This window comes from Daphnia magna, linkage group LG8, assembly GCF_020631705.1.
Source record: "Daphnia magna isolate NIES linkage group LG8, ASM2063170v1.1, whole genome shotgun sequence".
Taxonomy (NCBI): domain Eukaryota; kingdom Metazoa; phylum Arthropoda; class Branchiopoda; order Diplostraca; family Daphniidae; genus Daphnia; species Daphnia magna.
The window spans coordinates 5,588,977-5,605,111 of record NC_059189.1 but is presented as its reverse complement, the minus strand read 5'-3'; the positions used below and the strand labels follow the sequence as shown (position 1 = coordinate 5,605,111).

General features: G+C 40.0%; 4 protein-coding genes and 1 long non-coding RNA gene across 8 annotated transcripts; 2 read left to right on the top strand and 3 right to left on the bottom strand.

Moving 5' to 3' along the window:
• Positions 1–3,485: 3,485 nt before the first annotated feature.
• LOC116928490 (ribosome assembly protein 4) lies at positions 3,486–7,139 on the bottom strand. 3 transcript variants are annotated; one of them, XM_032935577.2, is made up of 11 exons: positions 6,837–7,139; positions 6,606–6,763; positions 5,675–6,528; positions 5,402–5,604; positions 5,173–5,334; positions 4,909–5,094; positions 4,741–4,815; positions 4,544–4,671; positions 4,272–4,443; positions 3,986–4,091; positions 3,486–3,915 (listed from the first exon to the last, which is right to left on the bottom strand). In XM_032935577.2, the coding sequence occupies exons 1-10, from the start codon at positions 6,957–6,959 to the stop codon at positions 4,026–4,028; spliced, it is 2,127 nt and encodes a 708-aa protein (XP_032791468.2). In that variant the 5' UTR covers positions 6,960–7,139; the 3' UTR covers positions 3,486–3,915; positions 3,986–4,025. The 3 variants fall into 3 exon arrangements, 2 of the variants coding, with proteins under 2 accessions (XP_032791468.2, XP_032791469.2); XM_032935578.2 differs by lacking the exon at positions 4,272–4,443; XR_006650681.1 differs by lacking the exons at positions 3,486–3,915; positions 3,986–4,091 and having other exon boundaries at positions 4,404–4,443; positions 4,949–5,094.
• Positions 7,140–7,284: 145 nt separating this feature from the next.
• On the bottom strand, positions 7,285–9,615 carry LOC116928493 (endoplasmic reticulum lectin 1). Its single transcript, XM_032935585.2, has 8 exons — positions 9,276–9,615; positions 9,042–9,122; positions 8,834–8,969; positions 8,509–8,773; positions 8,324–8,447; positions 7,956–8,246; positions 7,676–7,895; positions 7,285–7,611 (listed from the first exon to the last, which is right to left on the bottom strand). The coding sequence occupies exons 1-8, from the start codon at positions 9,513–9,515 to the stop codon at positions 7,355–7,357; spliced, it is 1,614 nt and encodes a 537-aa protein (XP_032791476.1). The 5' UTR covers positions 9,516–9,615; the 3' UTR covers positions 7,285–7,354.
• Positions 9,616–9,691: 76 nt separating this feature from the next.
• LOC116928495 lies at positions 9,692–10,234 on the top strand. The gene is made up of 2 exons (XR_004397268.2): positions 9,692–10,026; positions 10,100–10,234. It is a non-coding gene; the product is annotated as an uncharacterized LOC116928495 (long non-coding RNA).
• On the bottom strand, positions 10,140–13,275 carry LOC116928489 (cullin-2). Its single transcript, XM_032935576.2, has 6 exons — positions 12,689–13,275; positions 12,513–12,622; positions 12,210–12,450; positions 11,911–12,157; positions 10,702–11,841; positions 10,140–10,602 (listed from the first exon to the last, which is right to left on the bottom strand). The coding sequence occupies exons 1-6, from the start codon at positions 13,042–13,044 to the stop codon at positions 10,408–10,410; spliced, it is 2,289 nt and encodes a 762-aa protein (XP_032791467.1). The 5' UTR covers positions 13,045–13,275; the 3' UTR covers positions 10,140–10,407.
• Positions 13,276–13,888: 613 nt separating this feature from the next.
• Positions 13,889–16,059, top strand: LOC116928494 (solute carrier family 25 member 46). 2 transcript variants are annotated; one of them, XM_032935587.2, is made up of 9 exons: positions 13,889–14,169; positions 14,266–14,322; positions 14,386–14,492; positions 14,545–14,723; positions 14,810–14,866; positions 14,947–15,092; positions 15,170–15,306; positions 15,390–15,508; positions 15,572–16,059. In XM_032935587.2, exons 3-9 carry the CDS (start codon positions 14,388–14,390, stop codon positions 15,927–15,929), a joined length of 1,101 nt encoding a protein of 366 aa, XP_032791478.1. In that variant the 5' UTR covers positions 13,889–14,169; positions 14,266–14,322; positions 14,386–14,387; the 3' UTR covers positions 15,930–16,059. The 2 variants fall into 2 exon arrangements, with proteins under 2 accessions (XP_032791478.1, XP_032791477.1); XM_032935586.2 differs by having other exon boundaries at positions 13,889–14,322.
• Positions 16,060–16,135: the final 76 nt, after the last annotated feature.

Below are 16,135 nucleotides of genomic sequence, written 5' to 3'. Positions count from 1 at the left end.
GCCAACGTACTCAAAAGACTTTACACCCGAGATCATCAGAGATTTGAAAGAAAAAAAAAACGGGTTGGTTCTTCGTATACTTTGAATATGGAAACACCGACAGAGGTTCTTTCAGCTTTTTTTTTGATTCGTCCTTTTCACTTGGCTGCAGACACGAGAGTTTTTATTTTTTTAAATGCAAATCAAGTAGCTCTTCGTTACGTCGGTGTGAAAGGGGGGCGTTTGCATCGACCAACCAATGTCCACGCATCTGTGTGACTTCGTACAACATTTGTCGACAAACGGTTGACAAAGATTGACATGCTCTCTAGCGATAGATCGAGACGATTGATTGTGGCATCCACTTTCTAAGTCACCGAAACCTAAAGGCAAATGAGCGGCGGGGAGGAACGAGCGAAAGGACGTCGTGATTCTCGTTCACTTCATAAACGTCCGAATAAAAAAAAAATAAAATTATGTTTACACCTTGAATATGCCAAGTATTTTGATTTAATTTCTTAAAGAATTGAAGGTCGCTTCAAAGAAATTGGTCCCAGATTTGCAATTCGTTTTTGCTTTGTGAGTGGCTCACACTTGGTCATCAGGCCTCTCGCAAATAAAAACATTCTAACCCCTCGCTTTGTATCGATGATGAGTGGCTTTGGCAGCATACGAGACCAGCAGGGGACACAAGCTATATAATCTAAAAAAGAAAGAAAGAAAAATTCAAGGCTCATTTTAGGATTGAGCCGCTTAGAGGTGGTCATCACGCGTCTGATTTGTAACAATAATATGGCGGATCGAGGAATATTATAAGACCAACAAAACGGGGGCTCTGTGTTTATTTGAGCTGACTGTGTGTGTGTGCTCTTTAGCAAAGGGCAGGGCCAAATGTTTGGCATCAAAGCCGGCTAATCCCAGCCATCAGCTAAAAGAAACACAATCGACCTATATTTGTCTGTGTATATACCTGGTACTATTTTCTTTTTGAAAAAGACGGACTGTCACCTTGGTAAGAAAGAAGAAATAAAAACGGCTAGTGTGTTTTGTGTTTCTGCATCGATGGCATAATGCGCAGTCGGCCTCCCCCCCTTTAAAAAAGCTTTTCAGAACAAAAACTGGAAACTTCACATGGAAGCATTCACAATGTCCCTCACACTTTTCTTTTCAGCTTCTCATGATGGCTGTATATACTATCTCTTCGATGCGACCCTGATCTTTTTCTTACTTAAGGGGGGAAATTCATTCAACCATCCGCCAATAATCCTCGGATAGACTTAACGTTTGTACACACAGAGAAGGCTCACTGTTGGCCACAGAGTGTATCCATATAATGCGTCGACATAAGAAGGGAAATTCTTGTAATTATGCTCAATCTTGACACGGCTCTGGGTAAAGGTCTTTTTCCAAATACAAAACTGGACTAGCTTGGCGTTTTTTTTTTGTGGAAGACATATCTAGAAAAGCGGAAATAATTCAGTTTTTTTTAAATTTTTTATTTCCATTCTGTGGCTTCACTCCTGACACTCCATTCCAGCGCTGGCCCTTATAGAGTTCCCTAATCAGGCTTCCGATCTTTTCGCCCTTCCATCTTGTTTCAAAAGGGCGACCACCCACCTTTGCCAGAGGTATTTACAGTAAAGATATGGAGACACACTTTTCTCTTTCCGACCGTACGTGTATGAATATAAATTTTGTTTCTGAAAATTTAGAAATCAAAAAGCCGATGCTATCAGGTATACTTATAATCCCATCAAGTCGATACAGAACTCGAAACGTGACGAGAGAGAAAATAATAAAACAAGCGGGACACATCAAAGAGAAAACAGGAAAGCTCAGTTCGTTCTTTTGATGACACTGCCAACGTCGAATATTGGCAAGAGATTTCCATCCGTATAAGGTAAACACGCCCACGTCTTGTAATCCAAAATATTGATTTTTCATATAGGAAACTTCAAAGCTTGAAGAAACACTCGAAGAAAAAGGCACGCAAAGTTATTGTTTAGTAAAAAGGAAAAAAAAAGAGCCAGTAGTTGGCCTCCTTCTATTTTGTTAAAGAGATTGTTTGTTTACGAAAAAGGGCTGCATTCCATCCATCGTGGGATTGTTTTGATGATCGGCGGCCTAGTCGACGCATACCACAATTCCGCTGAGTGCGACGAGTGCGCGCAGAGTCTCAGCCGCGATAACTGTCAACACCTCGTTCAAGAAAACAAACTACGTGTCTGTATTCTTCGTTAAAAAGAAAAACGAATCGGCCAGTGCGTCAGAAAGAGTGGAAAATAAAATGTTTTAAAGGGGGGGACAAGAGATCGAATTCTCCGTTGCTCAGTCGAGCGCTTGTGGTTTTTCGCACGACTCTAAATTTTTCTCCCCCCCCCTCCCCGCAAAAGAAGTAGAAAGTGGAAGGTTTTCGTATACGTGTATAGTTGGACGCAATCTGTGCTGTTTTTTCTCTTTCAACGCGATTTGGTTGTAATCACTTGGGAAATTGTTCAGCGGAGAGTCATTATACGATAACATCATCGAACCAGAGAGTCCCCGACTTTGGTTTCATTCAGTTTTTTATTGTTACTCAGGCAATAATGCGGGATTGGTGGCCCACGGGATTGCAACTTCGATCGGGTGACAAAAATCACACGAACGCCAGAGCTACTCATCATAGATACGAGCTCGTTAGCGTTGCAGGTGACATTTTTTATTTACTGTCTGCTAATCAACGAGTGAAAAGGGAGACGCATTTTTTTGTTTTATTTTTTTTTAAAAGAGGGTTCATCCCAATGTCTACAAAGGTTTTTCTTCCCTCTTTCAGGGAAGGCGTTTAATGATTGACGCTTTTGGGAGTTAAAGCAAAAATTGCCGAACGAAATTGTGCCATGTAAGCGGAGTTGCGTTACACAGCGTCATCATCGCATCGCCCCCAAGGAATATACAGGCAGTCTGTACTCGTTACTTGAGGGGTATACACACATAACGGGTATAGAGGCGTCGGTTTGGGTAGCAATTATTTTGGTACATTTTTTGACATGTCAAACGACCGCCGACTGCATTTTTTTTAAAATTAAATATGAATTCTGCCTTCTATTTATTTTTTTTGTTATGTGTCTAGTTTTCACACTATTTATGGAATCAAAAAATTCGAGACAGCTTGTTTTTGTGTAATAGATTTTTAGAAACGTGACAAATCTTGGTTTATAGTTTTTGAAGTTCAATAGGAAAAAAGGAATTAGACTAAACATGTCAGGACGTCCGGTGGCACGAGATGACGAGGGCGGAAGAGGTAGTATTTTGGCTGTAATGCGGGCTCTTGATGAATGAAAAGGAACATAATGTCCGGATATCAGATTATGCAGATAGACCGAAAAACACCGGATATTATTCTCTCGATGGGACTAGTCAAAGGTCACACCGGAAATCAAGCGGAAGCCGATTCTTAAACTTTGTCGTACTCGTGCTGCATTGATAATTGGCTGCTTAAGGTTACGATGGAAAGAAAAGATTAGCAATAGACCTGAATCGTATATTGTATACCCTCGCGTATATATATCCTTTATAGACGTAAAAGATAAACATCGATTTGATTTGCAAATACCGCTACATTAATCACGGTGCGAAAGTGCGTGTAATGGGGACAAATATCAATCAACAGTGAATGCGAATTCTTTCACAAAATTAGAGGATTATGTAACAGATAAATCAGTTTGCTGTGTCAACTGTTTTCGATCGATTCTTTCATTACCGGCCCCAAATTAAAGACAAAGAAAAATGGTTTAAACTATCTGCAAAGCCATCACGTTTTAGAAATGTACGTAAAAAGGGAAACAGCACGTTAACGATAGGTTATATGTTCAGCAACCACAGAGGACCATCCACTTCAGGCGTCACACTTTAATCTTATTTGTTTTGCTTGTTATTCTTGATATCTACAATGCCGCACTTTGGATAAACAAAAAAAGAAAAGTTTCAATTTGCCTGAAACACGAATGAAAAGGGGAAAGAAACTTACAGGTTTGTCCTGTCTGGCGATAGCCAATTTTGTTCCGTCCTTATGCCATGCAATTTCGTTGATGCTTGATCCGGAAATCGGCGAACGTGTGAACAACACGGCCATTCTAAAAGAAAGAGGATAGATTTAAATGACTTTTTGTGTACGTTCAGTAGACTTTAAAACGTATGGAGTATTAACACGTTTCCCTTGGTTCTATATGATTTACCGCTGAAGATGAAACACTACGGTAATTACAAGACCAGTTCGTCATACTGGAATGAGACTAACACCAAAAGAAACTCACATGGACGTTCCATATTTCAACGACACCGTTCTCGTTGCCTGTTGCGAGGAGTTTACCATCACATGAGAAAGAAAGACACGTCATCTTAGACGATTTCGTCTTTGTTTCCAGTTTGTGCACCACCGCTTGTTTGCTCACGTCCAAGATCTGAGCTGTTTGATCATCTGAACAGCTGTTTTTTTTTCGTCATAATTTAGAAGAAATCAATCGGTGTAAACACTGAAAAGACATCTAACATTTCTTTTTTTTCTTTTTGTAAGCAAATAATATACCTGGCAAGGTATCGATTAGCGTTAGGATACAATGATCCAGGTCCGGTGGGGCTCCATTGAACTGCGTTCACTGATTTTGTGTGAGCTGTGTATTCTTGTAAAAAAGGTGGCACTAACGGCGTCCAAATCTTGGGAAATGATAATTAAATAACACCTCATTCATCGACAAATCAAAATCAAAATTGTATTCTACTCACTTTTACAGTAGTGTCAACCGAACACGAAGCCAATAGGAAATGCTCCGGATCCCAGTGCAAACATTTGACCCAGTCCTAAGAAACATTTTTTTAAAAACCCGTTGTTAACACCATAGTATAATTTAATTTTAATTATTTTATTATTAAATTTCTGTCGTTGATAATCACCTTGTGCCCCGTGTAGGTAAACTGAGGTTTGTTAACTAACCTAATGTCGCCAAAGAACATTTTGCCGCTTATGTCACACGATGCGAACGTGTTCTCGGACTGCCATTGAATATCCCAAACGGCGTTGGTGTGATACGAAAAACTCTGAACTGCATTCTGGCCTGCAGCATTCCAGATTTTAATGAGCTGAATGTATCAAGACGTTTAGTATTTGCTTTCTTTTTGCGCCATGCCAAATGATAAATAGCTTAATTGTGATATCACCGTGTCGCGACCAGCCGTGGCCAGCAGTTTTCCTTCGGGGTTCCAATTCATTGCCATTATCTCTTCGCTGTGCTGTTTTTGTTGATAGAGGCTTATTCCACTTAACGTCCAAAAAGAAATCCATCCGTCTTTCGATCCAGTGACCAGTTGCGTGCCTTTGGGCTATTCATGATTTGGCGAAATTAACTTTGTTTTCAATTAATATACTGGATTTTATTGAACGTTATACATTCCAAGCCAATCGACTGATGTCGCCGCTTTTTGGTGAAGGTTGATTGCTTCCTATGTGCAGTGGTCCTTCGAACGAGAGCGGCGTTAGATTATTGAAGTTCGGCCCAAAATTTAGAGAAACGCATTCGTTTTTTCTGGTTGAAGCCAAGACGCTTTCTGTAGGATTCCAGGCACAGGTAGAAGTAAACTCTGTCAAATGTCCTGAAAAATATTTATATATAAACATTCCAAATTGCTTATTTATCCGCTAAACAATCAATATTGGGTTTACCGTTTGATGGCGGATCACTGACTTTCAACAACTCGTTTTTTAGAGGTGTTATATTAAATCGATGAGGTATAGGAGAAGATAATGAAAGGCTTATTGGTCTAACCGACGGTAGCGGGTTGGAAAATCTTTTCGGTTTTCTGGTTTCCTTATTGCGACGCACGTTTGGAACTGGGCTGTTAGGGACGGATGCTAATAAAAAGCCAACGAATCGTCGAGCGTCTAACAGAAAAGCATTAATATCTATCTCGGATTCTGGCATTTTCCCATCTTCTTCCTTAACCACATTCGAAGGGTTATCCACCCAAGAAATGACACCATCGAGGACACTGCATGCGTTCATTAACCGTTGATGAGGTAATTCCAAAGAAACTGAGACATGAGTCCCGTCAAAAGAAGACCATTTTTCCAAGTTGTCTGTTGCAATTGTTAAATCGTGCTCAGATTGGATAACGAATCCCTTCAAATCGACATTAGAGGCCAATGGGTCGAGCGCGTTAATGGATTGCGTCACATCTTCGAAGCAATCACGCAGAGCGACTAACGCCCGTTCATTCTCTTCGACTAGAGCATCAACGCGGTCTTTCAAACGATTCACCGATGATTGAATCGATGTGACTATGGTTTTCAAATCGCCTCTTTTCGTGATGGCCTTTTCCCAATTGGCTTGCGATTGCCGGCCCTGTGTTACGGCTTCCTGAGCCAATTTCGAAACGGTCGGCGAAACAGTTAAAAGGCTGTGGCTATTATCTCGGCAAGTGTTCAAAGCCAACTGTTGGCAAGCGCAACACCATTGCAGTTTCGTGGAGGTAATTGCTGGATTGTAATCGGTGTCCCTATCACGACCGAGCGAAGGACTGTGTAGTGTGAAAGAACGGGGAAAATGGAAGTAAAAAAATGGAAAACAGAAATTGAGCATGATTTGTTGTCTTACCTTTCAACATTATTCGTCAATTTAAATAACCATATGTCCATGAAGTCAAGAATATCTTGATTGGTTCGCAGAGCTTTGTTGACGTCCATTGACCCAATTTCTGTCCACACGCGGCAGAAAGGGCATCTTACCCCCGATGGCGAGGATTCCATACTTTTCTGCTCATTAAAACAGAAACAAAACAGCATTGGTGAAACTATGGAAATTACTAGAAATTCAATCGATGCTTACGCAAATGCAATCGAGGCAGATAGTGTGATGGCACACCAGGTACTTTGGTTTGCGGTAGTCATTGTTATAGAACGAATAGCACACGTAACACTCGAAAAGACTTTTATTTCCCGTCACGGACATTGTCTACGGGTAAACTAAGAAGCCGTTAACCACGGTGCAATCTTGGCTATTAAGAAAGATTTAACCCAAAAGTCGCCCAGAGTTTGACAGGTTATAAAGATAAAGTACTTGACAACAACTACGAAAGATAAGGACGTTCGAACATCATCTAAAGGTTCTTTTTCACATTTTGACTTTGATTACACCACGTACTAGCACGTGATAAGCTACGTACTGATCCTACTCCTAACAATGTGCCCATTGGTATTTTCTTTCTTTGCCTGCCTTAATTTATACTCATTTGCATCGTAAAGATAGCATTGAAAGTTAAAGAAAGGAGATGTGGTACCATTCATGGAATGTGTATTTTTTTAAAACGGCACGGACTTTTTCCCCTCAGGTATCAACACACGTATTTACTGATCTTCTGGCGACGTAGTTTTGCCAGTATTTGCCATTTTTACGTCATCTAATTGAATAAGTCCATTGGCGTCAGCGGCCTCAATTAACGGGCAAAGAAACGGAGCTTCGACGCCTAGAACGTATTCGCAAGGTTGCGGTTCCAAAAGGTAGAGCGACACGGCATTCATCGAGTGACTGAACGACTGCTGTTGATTTTCCGACTGAGAAATCTCTTTGCATTTGAGCTTGACCTCCACTCGCCTGCGAGAATCTGCATTAAACAAATTAAAGAGATATCACATTGTACTTTGTAGATCATTTCCGAATCACCGTACCTGTCATTTCACAATAACCTCCGTCACTGTACATGTGCGACACTTGCTTCCTTCCAGTTACCGCTTTCGGGCGTTTCGATGGATTTTCATCCAACCAGGCAAGGTGTTTCTCTTTATTGAACACACCTAGGCGAATTGATGTTCTAGAACCATCTTTTTCTTCGTGGTACTGGTCGGCTCTTTTCCCATAGCAGAACTCATACTTCCACCATCCTGTTCCCTAAGTTCAACAGTTCACGTATAACTGACCCGAGTCCTGTAGAAGTGAATGTTTACTTACCCCATTAAGGCAATACTCTCCCGCTAAAAAATCATCGACTAGTTTAGGATCAAACACTGGCTGGGGAGGAAGCGTCGGCGGCGGCTGCAGACGTGGGCCAGTGTCACCATCTTTCAAAGTTCCTGAGCTTTTCTGATCTGAACTAAATTCTTTATTATTAGCGGATAGGCCACTAGTTCCGCCACCAGAAGGCGTTATAAAAGCCATCGTTTGCTTTTGACCTTGCCCAGTAGAATCTTCCACTTGACGAAATTCAACCTTAAATTTGGAATCGGAGAGTCCCAACGACTCCTAAACGAGGAAATGTGAAGCAATTGTCTAGGTGAGGAAAGTAAACTACACTTGCCTTAATACACAGTGTTTCATACCAGCAGATTCTGTTGTTGCTGCATCATTAGACTTTCGGCTTCTATCTCAAGCAGAGACGAAGGCTTTTTCGGGGAACCTTCTACTGCCCAACAATTAATTTTATTTTCTTCTGTTTCTTTGGCTCTGTAACACAAGTGATGAAATTAAAATAAACAAAAAATTACAGTTAGCTTTGGATTTTTACCTATAATCTGGATGCTGACAGAGATGAGGTGTCAACACTACTATTTCATATTCACAACTTGATGCTTCTTCTAGAGAAAAAATTTCGTGTTTTCCAGCTGGATAACACACATAGTAAACTCGCGTCATACGGGGCTTCCCGTTAAGATCGCATAGTGTTCCACTGTCCATGGTGACAAGCAAATACGGCAACGAGAGCCCTTCTATTTTTCTCACTGGCACTTCTTGCCTTTCTCCATTTTTTATCTCCGCATCGATTTCAGCGCCTAAAACAAGAAATTAATACAATTATTGATAGTCGGAGGAAATTCATTGCGAATTTTTACTTTGACGGTCCATTTTCTCCTTATCAAATTTTCCCAGATAATATTCTTGAAGTTTGACTTTTTTTCCATCCCTTTCTTCATGGTACTGTCTGATATATCTTCCATGGCACAGTTCATAAGTCCAGAAAGTTTCCAGCTAATAGTTGATTTTAAATAAATAATTAATTAGTAATGCAAAGAAACCTGGAGCATCATGACAGAAACTTACTCTGTATGAGCATGACATCTGCGTAAACAGGGGTGCTAATAGTTGCAATGGATTTGGTCCTTCGTAGATTGGAACTTCTTCCTTCAGAATTGTTTAAAGAATTTTAGCAAGATTTAGGTAGCTAAAAGAGGATTTTAAATGGTTCTGAGAGGGAAAAATGTTGCTGCTATAATGGTAGTTGTTTTAATCGAAATACAAGAATGTTTTAAATGCCTCAGGTAAAGTGAAACTTACTTCTTTTGTTTCCAACAATTTTGGAATGCTGCAAACATATTTCTCTTTTCTTGCAGTAACCATTGTCACTGTTGGAAGACTCTCGGCTTCTTGTAGTAAATTTTCGTTTTCTTTTTCCCATGCCAATCGGTAGATTATAGAATCATCAAAAGCTTTTAGATAGCTCAAGTCACTTTCAAACGCAAAATTGCCACAAAATAAAAACAACAAAAGTAAACATTTTCCAAATTGATGGTTCATCTTTGCATAACATTAGCCAAGGAAAATCCAATAGTACGGACACCTCAGCAACAAAAATACGGGGATGTGTGAAGTTTATTTATACAGGCTGTATCCTGCCCAAATTAAGTATCGATTGTCTGCTTCAAATTGGATCTTGTTTATACGACGGTAGATGGCGGAAAGACAAGTTAAAATTGATTGCTTCGCGTCACAATTAACTTTATGCATTTCGAAACAAAAAAGAATGGCGAACAGTGTTTCATGTCATGTTTGCTATTACCGTGAATCCAAGGCTGTTGGAGAGCGTGGCGTGGAACACGTTTGTCGGGTGCAAGCGTGCAAAGCATTTCGTATCGACACAGACAATCTGACAGTCTATCTCTGGTCTATCTGTAATTTACAGATTCCTCTTAAACGAAAAACAAGTTTGCCCTCCATCAGTGCTAAACACTGTACCGCACTTGATCTCGTTTATCAGAAACATTTTAGTCTTCAGAAAAATGAAATCTGAGTCACAATACTAAAGGAGGTTTCGGACATTTCCTTAGATACCGGTTTTGCACATTCGAAAAGCTTAAGCGCTCATTTATTTTCATTTGCAGGTCCCGGAAGACTTGCGTTGTAACAACAATTCATACAGTCTTACGTTATCCTTGTATATTGTATTTCTAATACTGCACTTTAAACGATGTTCAAAATGTAGATAAGTTTTCTACATGCACAGCAGAAAAACTGAATGAAAATTGCAAAAAGAAGTTATTCATTTACAATATGAGATTATCCAAAAGGCCCAACAAAATATTTGCCAGTTCGTCTACTTCAATTTATACTCCATAATTTCCGAAATGTCTATGTCAAGAATTTCAACGTAGTATATCCTATTGCGAATACACCAAACGCAATGCATTACCTATGCTACATAGCTATATTCGTCCGTCGAATTAGGAGTCCGTTCCAAGTACTGCTTGTCAATCAAAGTCTCGACGCACTTTTTAATCAAACTTATGGAAGGGGCGAATCGGGCTTTCGATTGGCTCAACACTTCCTGGATCAGAACGTTGTGACGTAATATCTTTCTGGATTTCATAATGCGAACAATTGTGGCCTATCGAAAGAATAGTACCGGTAATGAAAAAAAAAAAAAAAAGTTATTAATGAATTTAGCTGTGAGTCATGAATTTCTGTCGATTTTTTGTTTTCTTACCTGTAGATACAGCTTTCTGTCCTCGTCTATGGAAGAATGAGTTTGCTCTGTTTCCTGCACTGTCTCTTTCTGGACAGCGGCGGTAATACGAAATTTGGTTCGTTTGTTATTGTAATCCATATTAAGCGAAATGACTGTCGAAGGCTCGAATACTTCACCAGTACCACCAGACACTGCCAGCAGCTTTGATTCGACTAAGCTCTGTACATACTTTTGAAAGTGATCCGAGTTCAACTTTGTTGCTTCCATCAGTTCTCGGCAAGTCATCGAATCGGTGTTTTCGAACATAAGAAGCATGGCCATTTGGAAAGTTTGCATGGTGATGATGTAGGGCTTTTTCAAATAGTTCAATTTCAGCTCTCCTTGGCTCAAGTGATGTAGCCATGCAAGCTTCCGACCATTAAATTGCTCACGATAAAAGTCTTCAAAGCGTTGGACCGATTTTTCTAACTCTTGGGGCACGGCGAAATCAGTTGGACAACTCTGTCCCAAAGGCCAGGCTCCAGCTTGCAAAACATAAATGGAGAAATTGAGGCCTAACTCAATGCGATCTTTGTTTTGCAGGTAACTGCTAAATTTGTTATTCAAATCGGAGGAGACCGACATGTCCGTAAACATCCGATGGAGTTTATTTGTAAACTCGTAACCGCAAGCTTGTTTCAAACGGTTGATCATGGCCTCTTCTGCGTCCATGCTTTGACTCTGCTGATGAATCAATCTCTTGGCCAACATACGTGCATAAAATTTTTGAAAAATATCCTTGTCATCAATGTACTTGAATACAGTGATGCACTGCGCTAATTTATCCTCAACCTCCGTGTCACTACCGCCTTTTGTAGACTTTTTCAGGAGAGAGTCGCAATATTTGGCGAGCAACTCAGGGGATTTGCAAGGTTGTTTCGTATTAAGGCGATGATTGACGACCGATGCACACGCCATATCCAGAGCACTGCTGAATAGCTGATCGTTAGCGAAAACAACGTTGGTCATCTCTTTGTACTTGGAGTGGACACCTAGCATGCCTTCTACAAACTGGGTTGCTATATTTTCTCCTGAAAGGTTAGCCACTGCTCGCAACCCTTGTTGTTTGATGTGTTCCATAAAATGCGACACGAGGACAGTTAAGCCTCCCGGAATAGACTATATACATTTTTTAAACAAATAAACCGATTCATTATGAAGAGATAATAGTAGTTTTTTTTTTTTTACCTTGAGCAACGCGAATGCATTGCGAAGATCTTGCTGTAGCTCTTGTTGAACCATTGCCGGACACTCGTTGTGAATAGCCACTAAGTGATCAGCTACCATTCTCTGTTCGCATTCGCTTCGGACTTTACCGTAAGAACTTGGATGCAGAAATTTACGACTACGTAGATCTTCTTCATCCCGACGCTGCAGAACTTTCTCCATATACAACGAAATTGTGCATTCTTGCAGTAAGCGACTTGCTTCTTGCCTAAATTTTAAAATCTCACTGCGAGCATTTCACAATTTAAATTTTTTATTACCTGTAATATTCTCCGGTTGCTTCTAAAAACGGACTTTCAAAAACTGTCTCGTACAACTCGAGCGTGTTCTTCTTTTTGTACTCCTCAACGGAAACCAATGACTGAATGACGCCCTGAATTGTTGACGATTTTTCATTATACAGCGATTGGCCTGTACGGTCACAATGTATTGCTCCCAAAAGCAATCTCAGCAGGTCACCTTTCAAGGGCTCTATCATGTGCTTTTTCCACAGGTCCAAGCCTGAAAATGCAACCCACTATATTCAAAGGTTCAAAATGGAAAACACTGAAACATGTAATTACCCAGTTCACCAATTTCTTTCATTTGTTCAGGTGATTCATAAGACAATGTTCCATACAGAAGCTCTGCATCTGTGGCTTTTTGTTTCTTAATGTGTTGGGTGTTAAGATACCTGTCAAAAAGGATCCTGTTTATAGCACAAATATTTTAACTTTTAGACAATGTTGCAAGAACTTACGAATAGAGTCTGTGTAAATAGTCCATTCCTTGACTATATTGCTGCCAAAGAGAATAATATACTGTGAGAAGTTGTTCTTCACTGCTGCCATTCACTTGGATAAGAAGAGATTTAACATGGTCCTCCAAAAATTTTTTTGTTTCTTGATATAATTTTTCTGCTAAAGGTTCTGGGTATGCCACACAAAGTGAATATACATCACTGAAACGATTGTGCCACACAGTATGTGGAACATTTCCCAATGTAACAACACCTTTTACTGTCTCCTTTAAATCAGCCCAGGTAGTGACAAAATCAACACGTTTAGGTTTAAGAGACATTCTGTAGCATATATCAATGTTCAAAATGTGGGTCATAAAGTTATTCAAAATATCTTCTACCCAATTCTAGAGTTTAACGTGAGAAACAGAAACTGTATTCTGGTCTACGTCTACAAATACCACTGAAAAGCGTTAAACCCGCCTAAGGTTGTTGTGTTATTCTATCAATATGGTTAGCAACTATAATTTCGGAGTTTTACGGATGTTGGTCTTGACCCCAAGATCTTAACAGTGCCTTGCGTTCTAACGTTCTAAAACAGTAACTTGTGTCGATTTCGGGTGGCTGCCCTCGGGGGGGGGCCCCGCCCCCCCCCCCCGGGGGGGGGGGGGGGGGGGGGGGCCCCCCCCCCCCCCCGGGGGTAAAAAAAAAAAAAACACAACCCCACCCCCTTTTCCCCCTTTCCCCCCGGGGGGGGGGGAAAAAAAAAAAAAAAAAAAAAAAACCACCCACAACACCCCCCCCAAACAAATTTTCCAAGGTACCCCCCCCCCCCCCCCCCCTAAAAAAAAAGGGGGGGGAAGAAAGAAATTTGAGGGGGGGCGGGGGGGGGGGGGGGGGCCCCAGAAAAAAAAAAAAAAAAAAAACAAAAAAAAAAAAAAAAAAAAAAAAAAAAAAAAACAAAAAAAATCCTTTTTCGAGGAACAACAAAAAAAAAAAAAAAAAAAAAAAAAAAAATTGGTTTCGTTGTGTAGATTAGATTCGACTCGGTGACTGTAAAACGATGCAGATTCGTCTGCTATTCCTGTTTTTGCTTTTCGTTTTTGAGTTATAACAGTCGCGAAAGTAGAGGGCACGGGAAAGGACAAAGATCACACGAGAGCTTCCAGGAAAAGCATTAGATGGCACTTTAATCGTGACTACCTAGCCTATTTGTCTATTTGTTTTCGTCTGCTTTTTAGTAATAGTAGATCGTTAACTTCTTTTGCTTCTCTATTTTGCATTTTTGATGCGCATAAGGAGTTCTATATTGACTACAAAACCGGACTTAAATGTTCAGCTGGGTGCTTGTGTGTTAGAGTTAACTACTGTTATTTAAAAAAGAAGCTGTTAACAATAAAATCTGGAAAAGAAACTTTCATAGTCATATCTGCCAACATTTGCATCTGTTCAAACTAGTTTTTCACTTCAGTTCAACTCCAATTAGGCAGAAAGACAGATTGGTATGGCTGGGACTGAAGATTATTCATTCTATTACAGTTTAGAAAACTCTCCCTTTTGGATAAAGAAGGCTGATTCTACTGCTTCTACTGAAATAGATGGAAGGATACAACACTGGGAAAGCAAACTAATTGCTTCACCAAAATCCCAAAATGGTATTTTGAAATCTTTGCTTTTAAATAAATAAATAATTGTAACTATTTATTTTGTTCAACAAGATATGATAGACTTCAATAGAATTCCAAACCCCAGTTTTGGCATAATGAGGATTGCTGCGGAAAATTTGCTGTGCCATCCATTTTTAGTGTTGCGTAGACAGTGCCAGGTGAAAAAGTTAAATATCTATGATATAACACCTGTCTCAACCATACTATTAGGTTAACGTGTTTTCTAGAAAATACCATGCACTACCTTTCAGTCTTGTTCCGGTTGTCATTAGACTGCATCAACGACAGAGCATGACAGTCTTATGGAAAGGAATTGGCAGTGCATTAATTGTAAAAGGGCTGACCTTAGCTGTTGAAGATGTCCTCAGCAAAATAACACCATGGCCAAAGTAATTATCTTTCATTAATTTTAAAGTTTTAAAGTTTCTGGGTATCTTACTCAGAACTATAAATTTAACATCTGTTACTGTTCTAGAGAAATAGATCGTCACAGCTCACTTAAAGCAATTGGGCATCATATTCTTCTAAAAAGGTAGGGTATCATAAAGCAGGTTTCGTACTATGAAAACGTACAGATAAATACAACGATCCGAATTGTCACGTGTCCATCAGTGTTAGTCTAGCAGTGGTGATCCCTTTTTATGCAGCAAGCGTCGTTGAAACTGTACAGTCTGATATTGCCAGTGAAAAACCGGGTATCTTCGACGTTTTTCAAGAAGGAATCTATCGCTTTCTAAGTTGGTCTGCGCCTCAAACAGGTAAAAAAAAAATCAAACATCTATATGCATATGTACGTAGCGATAAACAAGTAGATTACCTGCCATTGATGTTTCAGGTCGTCTTTTGCCTATTTGGATAATTCTGTGTCCTGCCGTTTTGTGTGGAACGGTTCATTATATCATTTCGGTCCTTTCTGCTGGATTGACGCGCTGGGGAATGACTTCAGCTAAAAAACGAAATCAACGTAAACAGGTTCGCTTAACTTATTAGCCATTTGATAAAATGATAGCAGCCCACTGCTGCTGTATTTAAGTGATGGTTTCAATTTACTGCAGGGTGCTCTTTCTAAAGAAGTGAGTTTTGTGGAGGCAAACGACCTTGATATGTCTTCCAAATTTGCTGGTTCTTTGGTAGCTGACGTTCTTCTGTTTCCATTTGAGACGGTCCTCCATAGGTACTTTCATTTTTTATGTTTCAATGTATCTAGTGTTCCAGTGTCTTTTTACTGCTTGAATAGGCTGCACATTCAAGGGACGCGTACGATCATTGATAATTTGGACACTGGTGCGTCTGTCATACCAATTCTAACGCGTTACGATGGCTTCTTTGACTGCTGGAATACAATCACTCGCGAAGAAGGCGGCTGGGGTTTGTATAAAGGCTTTGGAGCCTTGCTTCTGCAATACGCTCTCCAGCTTAGCATTATCAAAGGCTCATTGTTCACCTTTTACCACATGGGAGATTTATTTAAATCCACCGGCGTCCAGCCTACGTCACCGAGGAATCAAGCCACCTTAGTAGATCGCAAAGACAGAAGTCCTAAGGCTTCATCTGCATCTCTGGGAGGTACCCAACTGCAACAGCAGTTTAATTAGCAACAACTAAGCTAGTCTAATCAACTAAAATATTGTAAATATTTACAATCATCGTGCAGTAGATAGGCAAAGTCTATTTAGTTTGTTAGAATGGGGAATGTTGAATTAAATGCTGTACTTGAGATCAGAATTTAGCCACTTTCATCGTCCTTCCGATAGTTTTTATGTTTCCGGAAAAGTTTTAAAACGGTCAACTAACGATTCAA